The sequence below is a fragment of the Ursus americanus genome, chromosome X (genome assembly GCF_024610735.1).
Source record: "Ursus americanus isolate L20-20 chromosome X, mUrsAme1.1.p, whole genome shotgun sequence".
Taxonomy (NCBI): domain Eukaryota; kingdom Metazoa; phylum Chordata; class Mammalia; order Carnivora; family Ursidae; genus Ursus; species Ursus americanus.
Window position 1 is genome coordinate 83694360 of NC_142164.1, and position 26806 is coordinate 83721165.

General features: G+C 49.3%; 1 protein-coding gene across 1 annotated transcript; it reads right to left on the reverse strand.

Moving 5' to 3' along the window:
• Positions 1–76: 76 nt before the first annotated feature.
• On the reverse strand, positions 77–26806 carry CHST7 (carbohydrate sulfotransferase 7). Its single transcript, XM_045803620.2, has 2 exons — positions 24488–26806; positions 77–503 (listed from the first exon to the last, which is right to left on the reverse strand). The coding sequence occupies exon 1, from the start codon at positions 25978–25980 to the stop codon at positions 24520–24522; it is 1461 nt and encodes a 486-aa protein (XP_045659576.1). The 5' UTR covers positions 25981–26806; the 3' UTR covers positions 77–503; positions 24488–24519.

A 26806-nucleotide genomic window follows, 5' to 3' on the forward strand; every position in this document is an offset into this window, starting at 1 on the left:
GTTTAGGGGCAGGTGTAGGGGGAGCTCTTTGCGAAAGAGCTGGCCGAGTCAGGTTTCAACCAGTAGCACTCAGACCTTTTATTTACTATTAAGGAATTTAATCAAGATACACAGGACTGCGCTTGGCCCTTATTCACATTGATGTTTTGTCCAGACACCTGCTGCTGCTGGGAAATGGTACCAGATCGCGTCTCTTCCTTGGTTCTGAGAACCTCCGGCTGACACGGCTCCAGCAGAGGCAGGTTCAGGCTGGGGACGAAGGCTCTTCCTGTTGTCTGGCCGTCGTTATCCACACGCTACTGTCATCTCCTTACTGCAAACGTCGTTTCAGCCAGTGCGCCGGTCGTCCTGTCACAGCTCGCGCTGTTCCTGCTCTGCGGAGCGCCCCAGCAGCTGGCCCCGAGCCACATCCCGGTCCCGGCCAGCGTGCGAGACCGCCTCCACCGTGTGGCTCCTCCCGGGCTGGGGCGACACGCTGGCGGCCCCGGTTCGCGCTGACTGACCTGGAAGGGAAGGAACAAGGGACGTTTGAACTTCCGAACACAGAACTCCCGAGACAGAAAGCCTGTTGCAGTCTGCCGACCGAAGGCCTCTCCGAGACGGAGCCTATAATCTTCCTTCCCTAAGCTGCGTCCTCCGGGGCTGGAAATCTGCACCAAACCGCACAACTATCAGTTCTGCTCTGTGAGGACAGGCCCGGAGAAAACGTGACCCAAGAGGGATCTGGTGAGGATAAAGACAGGAAAACGATGACCGCGCTTTCGGCAACTGCTGCTGGGGCTGGTGGGGGGGGGGCACCCGGTAAGGAGAACAGAACATTCTGAGACCTGCTGGGTAGAGTGGGGGGCCGCGTAAGCATCCCTCCTTCGCTCATGCACTGGCTCACACTTGCCAAATAAATCACGCCGATGACGACGGGCAGCTCCGTAGAGCAGACGCTGCATGTAAGGGACAAGGCCAGCTCTCGCCCTTTGGGGCACCTGAACTGTGTTCCTCTTTCGTTAACACACATGCTGTACGGAGCGGCAGAGGTGGGCGGACTCGGCACCTGCCACCCGCTGCTGGCTCTCTGCTGCGCCTTCCTCTCTTGCCGGCCACGTGCCGAGCGGGCCGTTCTTTTCTAATGTGGTGACACTGCCCATCAGCTCAAGAGGACTAGTGATGCAGAGTCTGGGAAAGAAGCATTTTCAAGATGGTGAGAAGCGGGGGGCACCTGGGTGGCAAAGCGGTTAAGCGTCTGCCTTCGGCTCAGGGCGTGATCCCGGCGTTATGGGATCGAGCCCCACATCAGGCTCCTCTGCTGTGAGCCTGCTTCTTCCTCTCCCACTCCCCCTGCTTGTGTTCCCTCTCTCGCTGGCTGTCTTTATCTCTGTCGAATAAATAAAATCTTAAAAAAAAAAAAAGATGGTGAGAAGCGGGCAATGAAGATTCACGTTAAACAGCTCATTTCATAAATGCTCTGAGGCCTTTCTATGACCCGTTAGTATTGTTAGTGCAGGTTATTTACATCAAGAAAGAGCCGCCAGGTCAGAGTCCAGTATAATGTAATTTAATAAAAACCAGTTTCCAGAAGGGCTAACTCTGGTTCCAGAGAAGATGGAGTAACGGCATTTCCCCTTATTCCTTCCACAAAGTGTAACTAAAGTCCCCAAACATGATACATGTGACAAAGAGAAGACTCTGAAGGGTGGGGAAAAGAAGGTGGACTGACTATGGACCTTGGGAAAGGAGGGGGCAATAGAGCTGTGAGTTCCCTTGGTTTTCTTTCTGCTTCCCCCATATCCTGGAAGAGACACCGAAGATGCCAGCAGGCCAGAAATGCAAACAGTCACAGACCAAAAAGCCCCAAGAAAAGCCCGTTATCTCTAAGCCAAAGGACAGGGGAACGGTCAGCCTAGAAGCCAGAAACCAAGCACCACACACACAAAATCCCCTCTCCTGTCAGCAGAGGCCTAGCGGGAAGCCAGGACTTCTAGAGTACCACCCCCTCCTGGCAGTAACCTGGGGCGGGGGGATGCACCCCTTTCTCCACCAGCAGTGTGGGTGGAGGCCTGCTAAAAGAGAAGATCTAAATAAAAATTCAGAGATTCAAATGTATCCCAAATATTCGGGACACCATTAGAAAATCACTTGTCAAACCAATAACCAGGGAAATTTCGACTTGAATGAGAAAGGATAAGTGACAGATGCCAACACTGAAAGAACAAAGATTCTGAAATTATCCAAGAAGGATTTTAAGCCACTCTCAGCAATATGCTTCACTTAGCTATTAGGAACACACTTGAAACAAATTAAAAAACAGAAATTCTTGGCAAAGAAAATATATACATATATGAACTAAATGGAAATTTTGAACTGTAAAGTACAGTAACCAGAATTTTAAAACCTCACTGGATGGACTCAATAGCAGAATAGAGATGACAGAGTAAAGAATTAGTGAATCTGAAAAGAGAGCTATAGAAATAGGCTCATATAAATAGCAGAGAGAAAATAGAGTGAAAGAAGGATGAACAGAGCCTCAGGGACCTGTAGTACTACAATAAATGACCTATTCATTTCATCAGAGTTCCAGAAAGAGAAGGACAAGAGATGGAAGCTAAAAAAAGTACTTAATTTCCCAAATTTGCCAAAAGACATAAACCTACAGATTAAAGGTGTTGAGTGAACCCCAAAGAAAAACACAAAGAAATCTACACCAACATACAGCGTAATCCAACTTCAGGGAAGACAAAAAAATCTTGAGAGCAACTAGAGAGAACTGATGCATGCCTTACGGAAACAATGATTTGAATGTCCGTGGATTTCGTATCTGAAAACATGGAGGTCAGAGGAAGTGGCACAATACTTCGCAAGTGCTGAAAGAAAATCACTGTCTATGTGGAGTTTTATATTCCATGAGAATATCCTTCAGGAATGAGGGGGAAATAAAGACATTCTCAGAAGAAGGAAAACTAAGAGAATGTGTTGCGAAGAGAACTGCTGTAAAAGAACCACTATAGGAAGTTCTTCCAACAGAAAGGAAATGATAAAAGAAGGAAATGAAGCATCACAAATGAAGAAAGAACAACAGAAAATAGGAGTAAATTTAACAGACTATTCTCTTGAGTTTAAAGAATTATGTTTGATAGTTGAGGCAAAAATAATAACACTGTGTGACGCAGTTCTTAACATTTATAGAAAAAAAATACTGGAGAATTATAAAGGGGACAGGATAAAGGAACCTAAATGGACACGAAGTTTGTGTACTTCCATTTGAGGTAGTGAAATGCTGAGACTAGTAAATTGTAACTAGTTGCATGTGTATGATCTAAAGAAAGCTCTAAAATAAGCATACAAAGAAAAATACTTTAAAACGCTGCAGATAAAATGAAATTCTTAAAAGTGTTCATGTAAGTCGCAGGAAAACACGAACAGGGAAATGGGAACAATAAGCAGAGGGAACAAACAGAAATCAAGTTTTAAAAACGGCAAATTTAGGGGCGCCTGGGTGGCTCAGTCGTTAAGCGTCTGCCTTCAGCTCAGGGCGTGATCCCAGCGTTCTGGGATCGAGCCCCGCATCAGGCTCCCTCGCTGGGAGCCTGCTTCTTCCTCTCCCGCTCGCCCTGCTTGTGTTCCCTCTCTCGCTGGCTCTCTCTGTCAAATAAATAAATAAAATCTTTTTTAAAAATGGCAAATTTAAGCCCTATAATATCAGTAATCACATTAAATATAAAGGGTCTAAATTCACAAATATACAAAAAGAGACCAGCAGAATGGCTTTAAAACATGACCCAGCAATATGCTGTCTATAAGAAATTCACTTCAAATACGATATAGGTGGGTTGAAAGTAAAAGGATGAAAAGGATATGCCATATAAACATTAATTGAAAGAGAAGTTGGTGGTATGAGCCCTGGACACTTGCCATGAAGGGGTCCAGTGAGCTGCTGCCATATGCTAAGTCTGAGGTCAACAACCAGCTTATAGGTTTTCAGTTGAAACTGGGTATGGCTGTAAGCTCAGACAGTTGCAGATCACTGAGTGTCCATATGTTGCAGTGATGCTAAAAGTGGCAGATAGGGGCACCAGAGTGACTCAGTCAGTTAAGAATCTGCCTTCGGCTCAGTTCATGATCCCAGAGGCCTGGGATCAAGCCCCACATTGGGCTCCCTGCTCAGCGGGGAGTCTGCTTCTCCCTCTGCCCCTCACCCTGCTCGTACTCTCTCTTTCTCTCTCAAATAAATAAATAAAATCTTTAAAAAAATAAAAGTGGCAGATCATTCAGGCCAAGTAAAGAACAAGTCCTCTGAAATGACGATTTCAGAATTTCTGCAGGCAGTTTGAAGAAATTGCTACAATTATTGAAACTGTGTGAAAACAGATTACTTGGTTGATAAACTGCTATCATCATTCTAAAATCAGAGGCTTCACTTTCTGCAACAAAACTGCATAAGAACCAATAGATATTTATTGAATGAAAATTGCATTTGGGTTTTTCCATTTTTTAAATAATAATCAGAAAAACAGGAATTAGTGGTGATCTATGCACAACTTTCTGAATGTACTGAAAGCCATGGAATCAAACACTTTAAAGGGTGAACTCTGTGGTATGTGAATTACATCTCGATTAAAAAAAAACCAGGAAAAAAGGGACACCTGGGTGGCTCACTCAGTTGAGCATCCGACTCTTGATTTCGGCTCAGGTCATGATCTCAGGGTGGTGAGATTGAGCCCTGCATCTGGCTTTGTGCTGGGTGTGGAGCCTGCTTACGATTCTTGATCTACCTCTCCCTCTCCCCTGCCCAAACCCTTACACTCTCTCTAAAAAAATAATCAGAAAAAAGAAGAGTGGTTATATTGATATCACATAAAATAAACTTTGGAGCAAAGGAAATTACCAGGGACAACAACGGACAGTACATAATGGTACAAGGTTCAACCCACCAATAAGACAGAGCAATCCAAAATATGTACATATGCAGCAAACACCAGAGCTTCAGATTTTAGAAGCAAACCTGAAGGAACAGAAAGGAGAAGTAGACCCGCCTACATTTATACTTGGAAGCTTCAAGACCTCTCTCTCAACAATTGACAGAATTACTAGACAAAAAATTAACAATGATAGAAGGAACTAAATAATACCATCAACCAAACAAGACTGAACTGACATTTATACAACACTCAACCTAATAACAATAGAAACACATTCTTTTTTTAAAAGATTTTATTTATTTATTTGAGAGAGAGAGAGAGAGAGAGAGAACATGAGCAGGGGTGGGGCAGAGGGAGAAGCAGGCTCCTTGCTGAGCATTAGCCTGATATGGGGCTCGATCCCAGGACCCCAAGATCATGACCTGAGTTGAAGGTAGACGCTTAACTGACTGAGCCACCCAGGTGGCCCTGAAACACATTTTTTTAAGCATGCATGGAACATTCACAACACAGGCCATATCCTGGTTCATAAAACAAACCTGAACAGATTTTGAAGAATTGAAATAACAATACAGAGAGAGTGTTTTTGCTAATGATGGAATCAGACTAAGAATCTATATCAGAAATATAGCAGGAAATTCTCCAGATCCTTGGAAGTTAAAGAACACACACAATTCCAAATAATCCATGGAATATTGAGCAAAAATATATTGAATTAAAATGAATATGCAACATATCAAAATTTGTGAGACACAACCAAAGCAGTGTTGAGAGGGAAATTTATCGTATTAGATGCTTACACTACAAATGATGTAAGGTCTCCAATCAATAATCTAAACACCCACCTTCAGAAACCAGAAGAAGAGAAACACAAATCAGAGGGAAACAAGAGCAGAAATCAGTAAAATTATAAACAGAAAAACAACAGAGAAAAATCACTGAAACAAAAAGCTGGGTCTTTAAAAAGATTAAGAGTTGGATAAATCTCTACCAAGGCTAAAAACAAAAAAAGAGAAGACACACATTACTAATATCAGCAACGAAAGAGGGAATCACACTGCAGAACTCAAAGACATTAAGAGGATAAAAAACACTAAGAATAATTCTATATACATAAATTTGACAACTTAGATGAAATGGACCAATTCCTCAAAAAGCACAAACTACCATAATTCATCCGATATGAAGTAGACAATTTGGAGTTATATAGCTATTAAAAATTGATTTTGTCATTAAAAGACTCCCAAAGGAGAAATCTCCAGGCCCATATAATTTCAATGGAGAATTCTACCAAATATTTAAAGTAGAATTAACACTAATTCTATACAATCTCTTCCACAAAATTATGAGGCCAATATTACCTGATACCAAAACTACACAAATACCAAAAAAAAAGAAAGAAAAAGAAAAGGAAACAGTATCTCTCATGAACTTAGATGCAAAAATCCTCAACAAAGTATTAGTAAATCAAATTCAACAATATGTGAAAAAATTTATATACCATGACTGAGTGGGGTTTATTCCAGGATGCAAGGCTGGTTCAGTTTCAATAATCAGTCATGTAATCCACCATGTTAACAAGCTAATTAAGAAAAATCACACAATTGCATCAATTGATGCAGAAAAGGCACTTTCATTCATTAAAGGCATTTAACATCTGCTCATGATAGAAATTCTCAGCAAACTAGGAATAGAAGGAAACTGCCTTAACTTGATTTTTAAAAATTTTACGTAAACCTACATCTAACCTCATTCTTTATGATGAAAGACTGAATGCCTTCCCCACTAAGATCAGGAACAAGGCAAAGACCTCTGCACTTGCCATTTTTATTCAACACAATACTAGAAGTCCTAGCCAATGAAATAAGGCAAGAAAAGAATAAAAGCCATAGTTACTAGAAAGGAAGAAATAAAACTGTCCCTATTTGCAGGTGATGTGATTATATACATAGAAAATCCCAGGGAACACACACACATGACTAACAAGTGAATTCAGCAAGTTTGCTGGATGCAAGATCAATATTAAATATCTATTTGATTTATATATCAGAAATAAACATTTTAAAACCGAATTTTAAAACTCATACTATTTACAATCAGTCAAAACAAATGAAAAACTTAGATATAAATCTAACAAAACAAAGAAAGGACTTGTATGCTAAAAACTACAAAATACCAATAAAAGAAATCAAACAAGATCTTAATCAATAGAGACACATAACCATGTCCATGTATTGGAGGCCTCAATAGTAAAAGATGTCAATTTCCCCCCAAATTGATCTATATAGAAATTTTAGAAAATTCCTATCAAATTCCATCAATGCTTTTTGTAGATATGGACAAGCTTATTCTAAAATTTACATGGTAAGGCAAAGAAACCAGAATAGCTAAAACCTTTCTGGAAAAGAATAAAGTTGGAATAATCATTCTATTCGGTGTTAAGATACATATAACTACATTAATCGGAACGGTGTGGTATTGGTGGAAGGACAGACTCATAGATCAATGGAGCAGTAAAAGCCCGGAAATAGACCTACCTAGGTGTATGGCTAACTGATTTTTGACAAAAAATGGAAAAGCAGTCTATTGGAGGAATGATAATCTTTTCAGTAAATGATGCTGGAGCAGTCAGACATCCACAGGCAAAAACCAACCCTTTACCTAAACCTCACACTTCAAACAAAAACTAACACAAAATGAATCATAGAATTAAATGTAGATAGGGATAAGTTCGTCCTAAAATTTATAAGGAAAGACAAAAATACAAAATGTTTATCAAAAAACATAGGAGATAATCTTCGGGACCCTAGGGCTAGGCAAAGAGGTCTTAGACACAGCAGAAAAGGCACAATCCACGAAAGGAAAAAAAAATTGCTAAGTTGGACCTCATCATAGTTTACAAACTTTTGGTTTGCAAAAGATCTTGTTAAGAGGATGAAAACACTCGGGGCGCCTGGGTGGCTCAGTCCTTAAGCATCTGCCTTTGGCCCAGGGCGTGATCCCAGGGTCCTGGGATGGAGCTGCGCATCGGGCTCCCTGCTCCGCTATGAGCCTGCTTCTTCCTCTCCCACTCCCCCTGCGTGTGTTCCCTCTCTCGCTGGCTGTCTCTATCTCTGTCAAATAAATAAATTAAATAAATAAATACAATACATTCAATACATTAAAAGAGGATGAAAACACAAGATACAGACTGAGAGAAACTATTTGCAACCACAGAGCTACCAAAGGGCTTTTATGTATAATATATAAATAACTCTCAAAACTCAAGAGTAAAAAACGAACAGTCCAATTAGGAAATGGGCAAAACACCTGAACCATCATTTCACCAGAAGGAGACAGGGAATGGCGAACAGGCACACAAAAACATGTTCAGTATCAGTAGCCATTGGGAAAATGCAAATGGAAACTACAAGGACATACCTCTACATACCTAATAGAACAGCTGAAATACAACACAGCGACAATACCAAATGCTGGTGAGGCTGCACAGAAATCTGATCTCTCATACACGGCTGGTGGGAACGTCAAATGGTACAGCTGCTCTCAAAAACAGTGGGGTAGTTTATTAGAAAAACTAAACAGACATTTACCATATGATCTAGCAATTGCACTCCTGGGCGTTCTTTGTGCAACGTGTTCGGCTTTCCATTTGGGTTATTTTAAAGACCCAGCAACAACGTGGCGGTAACTCAGAGCGATTTTCTGTCAATGACTCGCCAAGTGCTAAATGTTGCCTGGTCAGATCCCATGTCCTGACAAATGTCCCATTTATGGAGATGGTACCAGCCCGACCTCTGGACCCCAAGCACTCTTTAAATCCTTGTGTTAAAAATCTTTTAAAGAATATATTTTATCTTCCTGAAAGCTGCTGTTCACTCACGTTCAAATTCTTTATCAAATCACTGGCCGAAGGAGGTGGGAGGAGAGGAGCTCTGAAAGCTCTGTGACTGCCTCTCAGGGGTCCGTGAAGAACTGTGCGGAAGTCCTGCTAATCCAGCCTGGGCAGCCCACAGTGTGCCAACAGTGACCGGACAGGGCCCCTTCCTTCTTCACACTGCAAATGGGTTCCTGTCCTCGTATAGTTCCTGAACGTCACTGAACTAGGGCAGGGATGCTCAGATACCTTCCAGTTCTGACGTCTACCGCCATGGAGCCTACAGCCCCCGAGTAGAACCTAAAAAACCCTCTCAGTTAATTTCCTAACATTTTCCCATTATTTTGGGTTGTAGGTTTTGTGTGTTTTTTTGGATATTTTTTGAGAGAGAGAGAGAGAGAGTACAAGCATAAGTGTGGGGGGGGCGGAAGAGGGAGAGAGAGAGAGAGAATTTAAGCAGACTCCCTGCTGAGTGCAGAGCCCGAAGCAGCTTGATCTCGCAGCCCTGAGATCGTGACCTGGGCCCGGAAATCAAAAGTTGGATGCTCAAATGACTGAGCCACCCAGGCGCCCCCTGGGTTGTGTTTAAAACATAAACATATCCATGAATTCTTAATGTGATGTCCCTCCAGATTCTTAAGCCCCAAATTTTAATTGACTCCAGATCCCACTCTTTGTAATCCTTTGGGGCTCTATTCATTTGAAGCTATGAAGTATTCAACTTCGTGTGCAAATTTCCAAACCAAACACTCGGTTTATCAGTCAGCTACAGTGACCAAGTACCCAGCATTGCCCTTTTCCTTTTACTTTTTTTTCAGCTGCTGGACATTTGACAATGAAGAATTAAATTTGAAGCTACTAAACTCCTTGGTTAAAATGATTCCCATTTACCCAGAATCTGGGGAAAATAAAAATGTTTGCTACTGCCTCCAGCACCTGAAATGAGTGTAGACCCTTCTGGATGTTCTGAAGACAAAATTATTTAAAGACCTCTCCTGGGCTGTCTCTTCTGTTCTCTTGATCTACGCGTCTGTTTCTGCACCACTGCCATGCTGTTTTGATGACTACAGCTTTGCAGTCTACTTTTCTTTTTCAGGACTGCTTTGGCTCCTCAGGGTCTTTTTGGGTTCCAAGCAGATTTTAGGATTATTTGTTCTAGTTCTGTCAAGAATGCTATTTATCAAAGAAGACATAAAGACGGCCCACAGACACATGGAAAGATGCTCGTGGACACCCGGGTGGCACAGTCGGTTAAGCTTCCAACTCTTGGTTTCGGCTCTGGTCGTGATCTCATGGGTCCTGAGATCAAGCCCCACATCTGGCTGTGCACGCGGCGCACAGTCGGATTAAGACTTTCTCTCCCTCTCCCTCTGCCCCTCCCCTGCGAGCGCCAGCGTGCGCATGCGTGCACTCTCTCTCTCTCTCAAATGGATAAGTCTTTTAAAAAAAAGAAGAGATGCTCGACATCACCAACCATCAGGAAAATGCAACAGAGCCACAATAAGATACTACTTCACAACTGTCAGAATGCCTAGTATCTAAAAGACAAGAAATAATAAATGTTGACGACAATGTAGAGACAATGTTGACGACATGCCCTGTTGGTGGGAACGCAAACTGGTGCAGCCACTGTGGAAAACAGTATGGAGGTTCCTCCAAAAATTAAAAGGAGAACTACCATATGACCCAGCAATTCCATTTCTGGGTGTTTATCCAAGGAAAATGAAAATACTAACTCAAAAAGATATACGCATCTCCGTGTTCATTGGATCCTTATTTATAACAGCCAAGACGTGGAAGGAGGCTTACCCTGCACGCTAGTGAGAATCTTTAAAAATGTCAAGACTAGGATGGCCTGGGTGGCTCAGTGGGTTAAGCGTCTGCCTTCAGCTCAGGTCATGACCCCAGGGTCCTCGCATCAAGCCCCCTGTCTGGCCTCCCTGCTCAGCAGGGAGTCTGCTTCTCCCTCTCCCTGTGTCCCTCCCCCTGCTGGTGCTTGTGTTCTCTCTCTCTCAAATAACAAAAAAATCTTAGAAAAAAATAAAAAGACATATCCTGTATGATAACAGAACAGATAATTTAAAAAACTGCCTTAGTGCAATTAATCTACAGAATTCTAGAGATTTCAGTATGTCACTGCTTTGTGAAGCACATGTAAAGGGTTGTTTGCAAAATATGTGGCACTGCAATGGGAAGTCTTTCCTTCATACTCAATTCACAAATCCACTTGCACTTTAAAAAACAAAACTGAACTAAACGATCGTTTACTTAGATAGTCAAAGTCATATTCCGAAGACCTGGGTGTATTGGACCTCCTTTGCTCCAGTCGCCCGGGTCTGTAAGCGCCCGGCGGGGCCCTAAATGCAGCGGGCTGCCATCAAAGGGCGCGGGTGGGCGCTCGGCCCGGCTGCGGCTCCGGGGCAGGAACTCCGGAAGACACTCTTCGCATTTTAATCACACTTGGGCCGACCCTCGAGGCCGGGATGGGGGCGGAGGAAGAATGGACTTCCTGCTGGCCTTCAACTTGGAGACCGGGAGCGTCAACCAGATGACCGCGCCGCCCCGCCGCTCTCACTGGCCTCCCTCGCCCCGTGGGGGGGCAGGTACCCGGCCCCGGGGCTCCCCGGGGCGGCTGCGAGCTTGGCGCGGCCACCGCACGTCCCTCCTCCAATCGCACTTGGAGACTTGTAGCCGCCCTTCTTCCAAGTGTTTCTCAGCGTCGCCTCCGGAGGTTCCCCCCCCCCCCCCGCCCACACACTTGTGCCAGGTGAGGCCCCCCGGGTGGACGACCAAAAGCTGTTTCACAGATGCTCCAAGTCGGTGCTGAGACTTGGTGCTTGGACGGGGCGGGGGGGCGCGGCTGAGATTTCCGGGCATTCAGCAGGGCCCGCTCTCACGGGCGAATTACTTTCCAGCGCATTGTAACAGCCTTCCTCCCGGGCCCACGCCGGCACAAACGGGCTGAGCGCGAGCCTTAGCCGCCTGGTCAGCGGCCGCGGGCCCTCGCGGGGGGTCGCCCAGCCCCCGACCCCGGCCCCACCCTCTGCGGATGACGGTTCTACCCAAGACGATCTGTTACCCCCCGACGAAGCCTTCTTAACCTTCCTGTTTTCACCTCAAAACGGTGACAGGCGCTGCTAAGGAAAACGGAAATGACTGACAGTGGTTACGACAATAGGGCCATTAAGTTGTTGGGGTTTGTTTTGTTTTGTTTCAAGGGAGCTGCTTGGGGATAATGTAAAAATAATGCTTGAGAACCCAGAAATGTCAGAGTGCAAGCATTCCCTCACTGTGACTCTGCAGCGAAATGTAATAGGAAACATTTAGTTTGCTCCTGCAACCGCACCCCCCAAACAGCCTAGAAATGTACTTAAATCGCATAAAAGTTATAAATTATTCCCTGACTTTCGGTGTGAAAAATTAAGCGGCGGGGCGGGGGGAGGGTTGTCGTACATCTGCACTAGTCCTCTAGTCATACTTAATCCTTAAAACAACTCTCACTTCAGGTGAAGACGGGCTGAGTTTAAAAAAAAAAAAAAACCCGCCTGGGTGTTGGCCTGGGGAGCAGGGGGGGAAACTAGGGCAGAAGCCACTTGCTGGGACCTGAGCAGCCCCGTGGAGCTGAGGTACCCCCCACCCCCTCGCTGCTCACAGAGAAAAGGGCTCCCTTCCCCGCTCCAGAATTCCAGGGAAAACCTCAACCCCTGCGAGTCGTTCATTGGTCAAGCCCCAGAGTCAGCCAGGGCCAAAATTAAATGGCCATTATATTTCCTCAATAGAACAGGAGAAAATAATAACACGCTTCCAGTTTGATCATGTCCACTCCCAGCGAAAACCGTCCCAAGTTTCTGCGCTCACTTGAGAACAAAATGAATATACTCCAAACCGGTATTTATAACACTTGGAAACAGCTGAGGCCGCTTAGTTGGCTTTTGTTTTTTCCTTTCATTGAGCTGCTCCGAGGTATAATTTTAATTGGCATACATAACTGCTTTTGTGAGTGAGGTCGCTCCCGACTCGAATAAAGGAACTGAGTCAGTATCTTATAATATGCATTCGATCGCCCACCTGCAGATGTTTGTCATCGACCAAGGGGGGGCAGCCCGGTTAGTGGGGGCTCGGATCTGTCATTCAGGCAGCCTTCTGGCTCCCACAGCGGCTTTTGGTTAATGGAGCGGATGAAGGTCGGGGTGGGGGTGGGGGTGGGGTCACTGGGGCGGCCCCCGATCAACTTCAGGGTGCACAGGTTAGGAAGGCTGGTCAGTGTGCAGAGTTGGGGCCCACCACTTCACGTATCACTTTCCTATAGAGGGAGGCGCCGTGTCGGCTCTACCCTTACCTAGCCCTGTCTGCCCACAGTCGGTGGGGATAAAATGGCCCCACGGTGGCGCCCGGGTGGCTCAGTCACTTGAGCCTCTGACTCTTGGTTTTGGCTCAGGTCGTGATCTCAGGGTCGTGAGATCGAGCCCCGCACCCGCCTTCGCGCTCAGCTGGAAAGTCGGCTTGAGATTCCCCCTTCCTCTCTGCCTGCCGCCCCACGCCCCGCTCATTCGCTCATTCTCTCTCTCCCAAATACATAAACAAATCTTTAAAAGCAAATGGCCCATTGGCGGAGAACAGGCTCATGTTGGCACAGGATGTCGGGGCGGGCAAACCCGTCCTCTCCCAGGCCCGCAGGACTGCCAGAGGTTGCCGTACCTCGGAGCAGGACATGAATTTCACTTTCCCTTTGTTGAGAAATAAAAATGAAACAAAATAAATGTAAGAGACATTCAGTAACGCTGGGGATCCTGTTGTTCTTCGGTAGGGTGTGTTTGCATGTGCTTCTTTTCAGCCAACCATCTCCTCCTTGCAAAATAGTCCCCTCTGCCATCCTGAGCTGGGGAAGGTGGGGGGAGGGGGCAGAGGGCACAGAAAGGCAACAGTTGTTTGCAGAACGTGAAAAATGCATTATTTTCCTTTATTACATCCATGTTGGTGATACCCTTTATTAGAGCAAGAAACAGCGTCTACTTTTATTGCTTCTAAAATCTGTATATTCAACATATGCCCGCTCTAGGCTGTGTGAAAGGAAATCCTATTTTTGTTTTTGTTTTTTAATTTAAATTCAGTTAGCCAACTGCTAGGACATCATTAGTTTCAGGGGTTGTGTTCACTAAATTATCAGTTGCGTATCACACCCAGTGTTCACCCCATCCAGGGCCCTCCTAAATGCCCATCCCCCAGTTACCCCATCCCCCCGCCCACCCCCCCTCCAGCAGCCCTGTTTGTTTCCTAGAGTTAAGAGTCTGGGAAGTCCTATTTTTAAAGCATTATCTTGGTTTTAGTCTTTTAGGCTTACTGTTCCCATAATCTCTCTGAAGCGATGACAAGTCCTTTCTCGTAAAGCCTGGTCTCAGTCGTGGGGGGAGAGGGACCTCAAAAGCTCTGGCGCCCTTTTCCCTACTGCTCCCTTGATCTGTATGCTCTGTAAGAACTGCTTCTGTTAGCCCCCCAAGTTCATGCTGGGGGCTGCTCCTAACGCCCCCCGGTGTGTCCTCTTTACAAAAAGAACTCACAATCTCGAGCCCCTACCCGCTCCCCATACCTCACCAACGATTCTGTCATGTTCTATTTCTGACTTTCAGTTCAGGCTGGCTTCTCCGTCTCCAGCCTGCTGGTCGGCGTGACCAAAGGCCATCCGTCACACAACATGCCCGTCTCCAAGCTGGCCCTCCAGACATTGGTATCTCGGGCCAGATTTGAGGCCTCTTGCTGGCAGGCCCCGGGGGGCCTCGCCCTGCGCCTTCTGGGGCTCCTTTTAACACCTGCCCAAAAGGCTTAACAGAAAGGGCTTCCTTTCCACGTGCAAAACCCCGTGTGCCTCAGTGGCTGTTTCCAGAATGTCGCTCTACGGCAAAGCTCCTGGCCGCTCGCGGTCATTTCAGGGGAGGGGGGCTGCTCACTGCGAACGCGGCCATCCTTGAAGTCAAACGTGATGGTCCGTCCTTTCCCGCCTCTTGACCCCCTCCCTGCAAACTACCCACTATCGGCTGCTGCTCCAGTTTCTCCTCCGCACCCAGCCCGGCGGCCTTGCATGTGCACAAGGCCAGCTGCAGATGTCACACCCCGACACTGGCGTGGTGCCTGCGGGCAGGGGTCGGGGGGCGGGGGGGGGGGGAGGCAAAGCCGAAGGCTTCCAATTCTCATGAAGACATCACTGAGCTCTGCAACTTCTCTCCAATTGAAACTGCTTCCTGTTCAGCTCGCAAACGCGTCTCCACTTCCCCGTGCTCTTGAACTTGGGCCAGGGCCATTCCCTGGTCCTTCCTGTTCTTGGCCTGTACCACACCTAGGCAGCAATGTCTCTTTCCACAGGGCCAAGCGCTTCAGCCCCACTCCGGGGTAAGAGGCTGAGGAGCCAGGAGACCTCACAGACAGACAAGTCACCTTGTTCATCTGGAACAGCGGGGCCAGAAAAGCGAGAGCAGCTTAGCTTTTTCCGGTTTCTAGTCTCCTCTGGGCTGTTCCATGCGGAGGGCAGCCTGAGAAAAGGCAGCCTGAGGAATTTTAAGCCAGCTGCTTACAAATGTTTTTTAAAAGCGTCGCTCAGACTATTTATATTACATTTGTATTCATGGGAAGAAAATCTCTGCCCAGACTAAAAAAAAAAACCTCTTTGAAAACCCTCTGAATCCTGTCTCGGCAAATGGGCACAGAGAAAATGCAGCAAGGGTTAAACCTTATTTAAAATCAGCCAGATTTCCCCAGGGAGAAGGTCCTGAAGTAGTGGAAGTTCAAGTCCATGGGTACGACCCCACTGCAGTAGTGCGGGCAGGCCATCCTAACAAGGAGCTTGCCGAAGGCTGCCATCGTGTCTCAGCGCGGTTTTAAAAAAGGAGATTATTTTTATTTCAAAGTGTATCGAGTCCTTCAAAAGGATCGCAGGAATGCCGCTTGCCGAACACATGGGGGCTGCAGGAGGGCTAAGAAGGCGATTTCATCCAGGCACCCTGGTCCCCACCACGCAAGATGTAGGCCCTCCGTCACCGTCTGAGATGCGCTGCGGGGTCACAGCGAGCCGGGGCTCGGGGAGGAAGCGTTTTTCCACCCACTGCACTAGCCAAAATGAAAACATTCGGCACAATCCACGTTGGTGAGAGTCTGGGAAACAGACACTCCCAGGAACAGCTGGTGGGAGTGAACCCTGCTGGAACTTTGAAGAACTTTACCTCGCAAAATGCAAAACATGCACACCCTTTCCTACGTAAGGTCACCCTACTGTAGACGTTTTTCTTAGAGATACACGTACAAGTGTGCATATGACACTATTAAAAATGTAGCAGTGAAACGTTGGGACTAGGAACTAGTTAAATATGTTATAATACACTCCTACGCTGTTTTACTAGGTTTCATTATTTTATTTCTGTAACCTTTATTTTTTTAAAACTAAGTATATTTTATTAAATTTATATTTTTTGGGGGGGAGGCAGGCAGCGTCACAGGGAAGAGGGAGAGAGAGAATCTCAGGCAGAGTTCCTGCTGAGCGAGGAGCCTGACGTGGCACTCGATCTCACGACCCTGAGATCGTGACCTGAGCCAAAATCAAGAGTCGGACGCTTAACGGACTGAGCCACCCAGGTGCCCCCATTTCTGTAACCTTTACATCATACCTCACAAATAAGGTTTTGTCACAACTAGATTTAGCGGAAGCAGAAGAATCAGGTCCACTGGTTTCTGAAACACTGGTACAAAAAAGGCAAGGGAACAGTGTCTTAGGAAAGATGATTCATAAAAGACCATCAGAGAAGCCCCTAAACAAAAGCTAAATAATTCATCCCCAAGTTTAATATGAATAGGTACAGATTTATTTCAGTGAGCTGGCATTAGTGCCTTGCTTAAGCCCATAAATCTTTCCCTAAACATTACGGATCCTCTAAAGGATAAATGCATGAATTCAGCGGCGCTTTAGGCACTGCTAGCTGTGGGAACATTCCATAGAAAAATGGAAAATAATTTTTTTTTAAGAACAGGATGGCAACAGTCAGCAAGCCAGTATTCCCAGACTTTCAAATGACCAAAGAGCATATACAACTTTTGTCCAGAAAAAGTCCACATTTCTTGAAAATTAAAGTTTTAGAATGAAAAGCAACCTCTGCTCCCCTCTTTAACAGGCACATTGATACCCCAAAAATTCCTAAAAATCTACGTAGTTTATGGGAAGAAAAACATGCCCTAATTAGTTATTAAACGCAGTCTGTCTGGAGACTCTTCAAACTACAGGTGCTATTCGGGCCCTCGGCTGGTGGCCAGGAACCGGTGGAGAGGGGGCGGAAAGCGGCAAACAAGTTCCCTGGGTGTGCTCTCTCCAGAGCCTGACCGACTTCAAGCACTTGTCCAAAACGGTGACTTAGGGGCACCTGGGGGGCTCAGTCGGTGAAGCATCTGCCTTCGGCTCAGGTCATGATCCCGGGGTCCTGGGATTGAGCCCCGCATCAGGCTCCCTGCTTAGCAGGGAGCCTGCTTCTCCTTCTGCCTCTGCCGCTCCCCCTGCGTGTGCGGTCTCCCTCCCTCTTTCTGGCAAATAAATAAAATGCTTTAAAAAGCCAAAAGAGTGATTGAAAATCTGGAACTTGCGCATTCTCTTCACTGTCTTCTTCAAAGTCACGTTCTGGACAGTCTCATCATAGCTCTCAGGTTTCTGGACCTGAAATCCATTACAGCTCGGCCCCTGCCCACAGATGGTGGGAATGGAAATTGGTGCGGCCACTTAATGGAAAACGGCGTGGAGTGCCTCAGAATAATGAAGACTAGAGCTACCATGTGATCCAGGAATTCCACTTCTGGGTACTTATGCAAAGGAAACAAAAACACTAACTCAAAAAGATAACCTGCTCCCCCCTGGTCACTGCAGCGTTATTCACGGTAGCCAAGCCGTGGAAGCCGCCGCCCACGCGTCCATCAGCGGCTGCATGGACAGGGACGACATGGCTTGTCGCCACACAGCGGGGTATCGGTCGGCCATCAACCAGAAGGAAATCTTGCCCCTCGTGAGAGTCGGGATGGACCTTGAGGACATTATGCGTAGGAAACAAGTCGGAGAAAGACATGTACCGTAGGATCTTCCTTATACGGGGAATCAGAAAACAAACTCAGGGAGAGAACAAGCTGGCAGCTGCCGGAGCCGGGTGGCGGGGCGGGGCGGGGGGGGGGGAACCTGGCGAAGGGGGTCGAAAGGCACAGACTTCCAGGTCTCAAATGAGTGATTCGTGGAGATGGGATGAACAGCCCGGCGACTGTCGGTAAGACTACCGTATGGCATATTTCAAGGCTGGTAAGAGAGTAGAGCCTAAAATCTCTCACGACAAGGAAAAACCTGGCAAACACAAGTGGTGACGGGTTAACTAGGCTGTGACCCTCTCACAATATACACAAGCACAGAATCACGATGCCGTGCACCTGAAACTAATACGATGTTCTAAGTCAATTCTACCTCAATTCAAAATTTTTAATGAATTAAAATTGAAAAGATGTAACTACCCCCAAAAGGGCAAAATACGTTTGAATTTGCAGACAACATTTCTAGACAAATACCACAAGAGATGTATTTCTTCTAGGAAATACACACGGTTGCTTCTAGAAAGTAAGACTGGTGGGTAGTTTATCTCCTTCTGTAATATAACTGTTAGGGTCTTTTTCCACCATGTGCTTACATTATTTCTAAAAAAAAAAAAAATGGGGGGTTGCTGGTTTCAACGCAGAGAGCACCTGATTTCAATCTGCTGGCTGTGTTATCCTTGACAATTCCCCAACCTCTCGGGTCTCTTTCGCCATCCGCAAGTGGGGACGCTGTGTACCTCGTAAAGCCTCCAAGAAACCCTGGAAATCCTCTTAACCCCCCTTCTTACCGGCAAGAACACTAAAGCCAAAAACGTTTAGGGACTTGCCCCAGGTCAGTCAAGAAGTAACCAGGAGAGCCAGGCCCTAAAGCCTGGGTTCCTGCACCCTACTATAAAAACTGATTGCCTACGTGCCAAGGAACGACTCTAACTACCTCGTGGCCACACCTCACTTTGCTAGGGCCAGCCTCCCCCTCTGCCTCGCTCACCAGACTGGATGAGTCTTGATTTTTACCTAAACACCAAATCCACCAGCAACTGAGGGGGTTCCTGCCCAGGAAGGCAGCCCCACAGGGGAGCTCCAATGATGTCTTGATCAAAGGCAGCACTAACCCTACAAGGGGATAACAAAGATTGGGATGTGGGTGTGTTTTTAAAAAACTGTTCCATTTCACGTGCAGCTCTGCTACCCAGGTATCTATGTGCCCCCCCTCCCCCGCATACACAGACCCCATCCTAATCTCCAGCCCTCTGTCTTGAATACAGCACCTGCCTTGACTTATGACCGGGAGTTTTTTTTTTTTTTTTAAAGATTTTAGTTATTTATTTATTTGAGAGAGAGGGTGAGTGAGAGAACATGAGCAGGGGAAGGGGCAGAGGGAGAGGGAGAGGGAGAAGCAGACTCCCTGCCGAGCAGGGAGCCCATCACCACTGGGCTTGATCTCAGGACCCTGGGATCATGACCTGAGCTGAAGGCAGACGCTTAACCGACTGAGCCACCCAGGCGCCCCTGACTGGAAGTTTAAACCCCAAAGATACAGACATAGTGAAGAGAAGGGCCATATGCACCCCAATGTTCATAGCAGCAGTGTCCACAATAGCCAAACTGTGGAAGGAGCCGAGATGCCCTTCAACAGACGAATGGATAAAGAAGATGTGGTCCATATATACAATGGAACATTACTCAGCCATCAGAAAGGAGGGTTACACACCATTTGCATTGACATGGATGAAACTGGGGGAGATTATGCTCAGTGAAATAAGTCAAGCAGAGAAAGACAATTATCATGTGGTTTCACTCATATGTGGAACATAAGGAATAGCATGGAGGACATTAGGAGAAGGAAGGGAAAAATGAAGGGGGGAAATAAGAGGGGTGATGAAGCATGAGAGACCATGGACTCAGAGAGACTATGGAAACAACCTGAGGGCTTCAGAGGGGAGGAGGGGGGATTGCGCTAAGCCGGTGATGGGTATTAAGGAGGGCACGTATTGCATGGAGCCCTGGGTGTCATACGCAAACAATGAATCATGGAACACGACATCAAAAACTAATGATGTACTTACTGTATGGCGACTAACATAACATAATAAAAATAAATAAATAAATAAATAAACCCCTTAAAAATGGATTCTGTTGAATAAGAAATTCTATGTGGGGACAATGTTTAATGAATGAATGTTCTGTGTTTAGGCAAGAGGTTCTCCTTTGAGTGATACTTATGCATAAGCCGTTGGGGCATAGTATCCTGATTAAGATGGAATGACTTTGAAACTGGTTTGGTGGGGATTTGGTGGTAGCTGGTCCTGTCTTTTTCTGTTTGGATGGTTTCCTTAGAAATTAAGCTTTCTGATCGTTGGGTCATTAGTTTACAGTGCACTTACCTCCTTTCCTAAAATTGTTCAAACGGTCCATTTATCCTGTCAAGAACGAAGACCAAAGTGTCTTAAATGCCTACCGGAATGAACTCTTGGGGCCTCCCCAGGGCAGAGGTCAAAGGGAGACCTGCTGAAAAGGACAGCACATCTGTCTGTTTGGAACAGTAGTGGACAGTGTGTACAATGATGGATTATTAGGTAAGGAGCTAGGACAGCAAAGCATTTGAAGGCATGTGAGAGGGTGATAAACGGAGCCATGAATAATTGAGGCCAGTTTTTCCCTTTCCGTATTAACACCGCCCAGCTGCTGGGAGCCTCGCAGCTCCAAGTTCCTCGACGTAAGCTGCTGTGCCAGACCCTTCACTGCTCATCCACAGCCCTCCAGCCCCCATCTGGATCTCGTTCCAGGGGCAACAGTCCGGCCCGGGCGATGGACCCAGGCCTGGTCCCGTTCGCGGTTCTCAACTTTGGCTGTCCCGCACAATCGCCCGGGGAGCTTTTAGAACATTCCGATGCCTGGACCCCACGCAGACCAATGAAATCAGAACCCCTGCGGGTGGAGCTCAGGCACTGACATTAAAAACAAACACAAAAAACCAAAAACAAAACAAAAGCCCCTCAGGTCAACGTAACGCTGGGCCAAGGGCTGGAAACCACAGGTCGAAGCCAATCACCACAATCCCATTTTCCCTTTTGCCAATCACTGGGCCAGTGCAGGCCCTCTGAACAAGTGGTAGCCAGTGAGAAATAATAAAAGGACGTGGGCTAGGGTGGGGTTCTGGGAAGGTTTTATAACCAGATTGAAGGAGACACACACGAGGGAAAACTCCTCCACCCCTTCCTTACTCGCTAACCAGCTTCCTTCCTTCCTGCATTTTAACAACCTTGCAGAGTTGTGTGAGGAAGTGATGCGTGTTGCTGAGGCTACCATCCTGGGACAGCCAGAGAAGCTGGTGAATGAAAGCCAAGAAGGTGGAAAAGACAGGAAATGGCCTGAGTCCTTGGTGACTTGGTTTAGGGCGCTCTGGCCCTGAAAAATGGTGCCCTGACTCCCTCCCTGCCATATCCCGGCTGTCAGGTAGGGACCGCCCCGAAGTTGCTCAGGTTAATTCACGGGTAGCCTCCCTTCACTGCTGGGCTAGGAGTGTCAGCAGCTAGACCCCCAGGCCTGACCTTTACTGCCACCTGCTTGTACTCACTGACCTTTGTCCCACATTCTTCCTTAAGCTCTTCCCAGCTTATCTCTGAACTCAGGCAAACGGAAACCAAAAACACCCCTCGAACTATATAGCAACCGCCCTGACGAGACCTCCAGCCAGCCCAGGCCGCCCTGGCCAGTTGGAGCATAACCCCCGACTCCCACTCGCACCTGTGCCGATGGACCACCACCGAGTGACCGCAAGAATGACCGACACCTACCTTTACCTCTTTCAAATACTAAAATCTCCGCCCAAGAAGAAGCACAAGCCTCCTTTACATAACATACAATGTATGTATGGGCAGGTGTCCTCAAGGCGCATGCACGGCCTTTTGCCGGCCTCTCCAGGTGATCACAGGTCTCCCCTATCTAAGTATTCATCCTAGCCCTAAATAAAAGGAACCCATTCACCCTTGTTTGGGAGTCCCGGCTTTGGAAGTTATTCCCCGGGATCTCATTTGATGCAAATAACGTTTCCTTTGTGCCTCAACTCCACCTGGTGTATCTGTGACTCACCAAGGAGCAAACTCCCCTCGATTCAGTTACCGGGATGTGGACGATGCCCCGTGGGAAGGCCAGCTGGCGGGGAGGACCGCTGTAGAGTCGCCGGCCTTCCCGCACAGGTGCTGTGGGCAGCTCAAGGGTATTTTACTGATTCGTTCAGCAGCTGGAGCTCATTCATCATAAAGCTAAGTGTGTTTCCGACCCCAGCCTAGCCTCTTGGCCCGGCCGGGGTGCCAAAGGTGCTGCCAGAGGACGCTTCGGGGGACAGGTAAGGAGAGATGCCGATCTGGGGGCTCTACTACCCATTCTGCCCCACCCTCCTGGCCAGGCCAGGTGTGACTTAGGGCAGGTTACCTGACGTAGAGCTCTGAGTCCCAGATTCCTCATCTGTAAAACTGACAATCGGTCAAAGTCATGACACCTGTACAATACCTAGCTCGATGCATGGCACAGGGGGTCCAATCCTCTTCCCCAGAGGAGAGTGGGTCGGATTTTTTGGCCACTCCTCAGTGGGTCAGTAACGTCATCTTTCTAGGAACCACGAATACACGCATTTTAAGGAATCCACTGCTTGGTGGCGACATGGTAAGTGCCCACTAATTCCAGCAGAAGTGTGGGAAGAAGGGCTCAGTCACCAAAGTATGGAAGAGCCTAGAGCTTGCTCCCAGATATCCCTGCAGCCCTGCCAAGGAAGCCTCACTGGCCTTCGGAACAGCGGCACCGACGTCACCCACCCAGACGGTAACTTCCTAGAGGAAGGATGCAGGTTGCCCCCTCTACCCTCCTCTCTACTCTCCTTTGTACCTCGCCCCAGTCTGAGCTCAGCAAATGCTAGTAAAAAAATGAAAACAATGAAGGTTTCTGGGAGATGGTCAGTTCTTAAAGCCGTAAACTGGGGCAGAATTCATCCTGGAGAGGCTTTCCCTCAGGCCTGGGAGCGAGGGTGAGGGGCCATTATGCTACTCACATCTGCAAAAACAGGATTAGCAGATGAAAGGATGTTTTTGTTCTGGTGTGACAAGTCACCCTGTGCCTTACTTTCCTTTGCTCTGGAAATCAGGAAGGAACACAGACTTCCTAGCAACTACAGAAACTGACCAAGAAAACCCCTTGATTACTGGGAGAAGAATCAGTCAGCGTCCGAAAGCATCTGCAACCCTGGTCGATGAAACCACCACCAAATCCATCCTCCTTAACATCTTCAACTTTGTCCTCAGAGCTGCATCCCAGGGGAACACTGAATTACACTATAAAATAATGAATGGAAACTTAAGTCACTTCCGCCCACCCGGCCCAGCTTTTCCTCCTCCTCTGGCCTGCACAGGGCAGGAGCCTGCCCCCTTCCAAGTCACACAGAGTTTGGGGAAACGCGTTCACACACCGCTAACTAGACTCCTAAGGTCAGCATCGTGCTGAACAAACTCTTTCCTCAGCCCAACAACCTACAGGCCAGACACGGAAGCAGACACTGAACACGTGCCGAGGTCATTTACACCCCATCTTGGCATCGTAGGATGCATGCTTTATAGAGAAACAACACACAAAATTGGGAGGGGGGATGTCTTTCCACAGCCGAAGCTTCTACTGCCACTCTAAGACTCCGTCTCTCAGAGGGATGGGGCAGAGTGCAGAAAGCCCAGCCCTTGGGTCTGGTCCGGACGAGAGGAAGCTGACTAGGCAGCTTTTGTGAACTGATGTGAATGGGATATGGTCAAATATCCTGCCAACGCCAGCCGTGGAGGGGGGTGGGGGGCAGGGAGATGCTCCGGGAGCCAGGGGAAAGCAGAGTCCATTCTAGGCGGCTATACCACAGCCTGAGACACACATGTGCAAAAACTGTTGCGAGTAAGGCCTTGTCTACACCTAACGCTTGATAACTTACAAGGAAAGGCCTGGAGCTGCGCTTTAGGGAGACACAGGCAGAGAGGAGGTATGAAACACATTTGGGGTAGGGAGGATAAGAGTCGATAACTTTGCCCCAAACTCTGCTTTGGGCTTTCTCCATGCCTGCAAACAGCGTTGCAGAGTTTCCCCACGGGAACAGATTGGTGTCAAGATAAAATCAATCAGCCTCAAACGGCCCCCTGAAATCAGATACTTTTCATGTCAATTTCCAGTCTCAAGTTCTATTATGACTGTTTCAAGCCTTCTTTACTCTCCTCAAACCTCTTCCCTCCTCTACCCCTCTTCTCTACCCTTCTCCTCGCCCCAATCTCAACAGGCCACCGACCTTAACTCCTACTTCATAGAGGGCACTGAGAGTGCGGGGACCCGGGGTTCCGCCCCAGCCAAACTTCACCCATCTCGTCTCAGGGCCATCTTCTGAGGGCGCGGGTGGCTAAGCTGGAGATCCCGACGAGCGTCTTCCGAATTCTACCAGCCGCGCTTTCCCACCCGCTCAGATCTATTCAGGTAGGGTGACATCTGGAACGGCATCCACCACCACCCCCTCTTTCCCCCCGCAGACTGGTCTGAGCTCCCCAAAGACCTTTCCCAGCCCCCAACCCGCCTGGGGCCACCTTACCCGGATCCGTCCCGGGGGCGCGCGTGGGGAGGCTACGTGGCGCCGTCGGCCTCGGTCTCAGGCGGCTTCTCCTCATCCGCGGGCGGCTCCAGGTCGCCCTCCTCTCCGCTGCGAGGGTAGGCCAGCAGACGCATGGCGGGAGCGCAGGCCGCCTCCACCTGGCGTACCTGCTCTCGGCTCAGGCGCTCGCGCCAGGCGTGTACTGCCTCGCGGGCGTCGCGCGCTGACAGGTGGAAGGGTCGGTCGGCGCCGTAGGCCGCGCCCCGCGTCATGTTGAGCGCGAAGGCGTCGAGCGCGGCGAGCGCGCGCAGCCCGGAGAAGCGCAGCAGGCGGCTCAGCTGGGTGCGCGGCTGCCGCACCAGGTCCTCGTAGCGCAGCCTCAGGTAGCGGCGCCGCAGCCAGGCGGGCGCGCCGCGCGCGAACAGCAAGTCGCGCAGCCAGGCTTCGCAGATGACCTCGAGCGCGCCGGTCAGGAAGAAGTCGGCGCGCGGCGCGGCGGGCAGGGCGCGGGACTGGCCCCCGGGCCGAGCGCCCACGCCGTGCGCGAGCAGCACGCGGTGGAAGCGGTCGCCCCGCTGGCGGGTGCGCAGCACCTGAATGCTCTCGCGCAGCAGCCCCTGCCTGGACTTGAGGCGCGAGTTGTGCACGGCCCGCGGGTCGCGGAAAAGTTGCACCACCTTCAGGTTGAGGCCGGGGTCGCGCAACAGAGGCACCAGCACGCCCAGGTCGAGGAGGCGCACGTCCTTGATGACCACCACCGGATACTTGCGGCACTCGGCCTCCAGGGCGCGGAGAGCCACGGGCGGGCAGCTGCGCTCGCAGGCGGCATCCTCGACGAGGCCGACCTCAGCGCGGGCACGGGGCGCGCCAGGGCAGAGCGGCGGCGAGCAGATGACCTTGTTGGTCCGCCAGCGAAAGAGGGCGGCGGTGGTGAGATTGGCTGCGCCCGGGGCGCGCGCGGCGGGGTCCCCGGGCGGCGCGTACAGCCGCAGCACCGAGAAGTCGCAGCGGAAGAGCGAGCGCAGCATGTCGCGCAGCGCGCCCTGCAGGCTCTCGGCGTCGCCCGGATACAGCGCCTGCCATAGATGCCACATGGGCTCGTACAAGTAGAAAACGTCCGGGTGCTGGTTAAAGAGCTCGCCCAGGAACGACGAGCCGGTGCGCCAGGTAGCATGCACATAGATGTGCTGCTTCTCGCGAGACGCCGCCTCCCCGACGGCGCCGCTCAGGTTGCCCGGGGACCCGGGGGACTGGCCCGCGTCTCCCTCCGCAGCCGGCCGCGCCTCCCCGCCCTGCTCGCGCTCGCCCGCCGCCGCCGCCTCCAAGCTCCAGACTCCCAGGCTGCGCTGCACGCCCGGGCAGTGCCCGGCGCCCCTGTCGCCGTCGCGGCCGCCGTCCAGCACGGAGGGGATGAGCAGCAGCACCAGCGTGTACAGCACCAAGAGCAGCGCAAATTTGCAGTACTCCCGCCGCCGCCGCCGCCGGCCCTTCATCGTTCACCGAGCCCCCCAGCCTTCCTGCGGGTGGGGCGCCCGTCCTCTCCCCTTCCTCAGAAATGTCGTCCCGAGCCCGCTCCTCCGGCCTCTCGGGGCCCCTCTGCGCCCGGGGGCCAGCAGAGCGACCGGCCGGGGCCGTGCATCCACAAGGGGGAACTTCGGAGGCGGTGGTGCTGGTGGCGGCGCCCCTGCCCTCTCTCGGCTCAGCCGCTGGAGAGCCGCCTATTGGCTGGTTTGGCCGCCGCCCGCCCCGCCTTCAACCTCGCGGCTTCTCCCCGCCTCTTTACCCGCCCGGGATCGCCCACGGCTTTGCCAGATCTGGGCGGGGTTGCCGCGGGGTGGGGACGAGGGTTGGGGCGCACTGAGCCAGACCCCACCTTTCCCTAGCCCCTCCGTCGTGAAGTCAAGTCTTCGTGAATTGACTTCAGGCAAGGGAGGGGCTCGTGTGTACAGAATGTACCCGTTGCCTGGCCACGGACCCCACCCGGAGAACTCCACCGCCTCTCCTGTTTTTGTGTCCCCTGCCTGGTCATCTCTGTCGTTGGCCGACTCGCCTCCGCACTATTGAGAGCGGGGCTCCTGGTCACTACTCACATCCAGCGCCCCCATCAGCCCCGGCGTGGGTGTTACCGAGCTCCGGATGGGAGAAGAGAAAGATACGCAATTGCGCGTTGCGGGGTGCAGCGGACGGATTGGAAGCGCTAATGCATTCACGCAGGCAATCAGTTGTTAAGGTGTAGGCTTTGTGAACTTTTCAGTGTTGTGTTCCTTAGGGGTTTTGCCCGCCGAGGGCTGTGCACATTTCTGGACACCCTGAAGATCA

Coding starts and splice junctions, on each gene's coding strand:
- CHST7 (XM_045803620.2), bottom strand. CDS start 25,980: ATGAAGGGCCGGCGGCGGCGGCGGCGGGAGTACTGCAAATTTGCGCTG.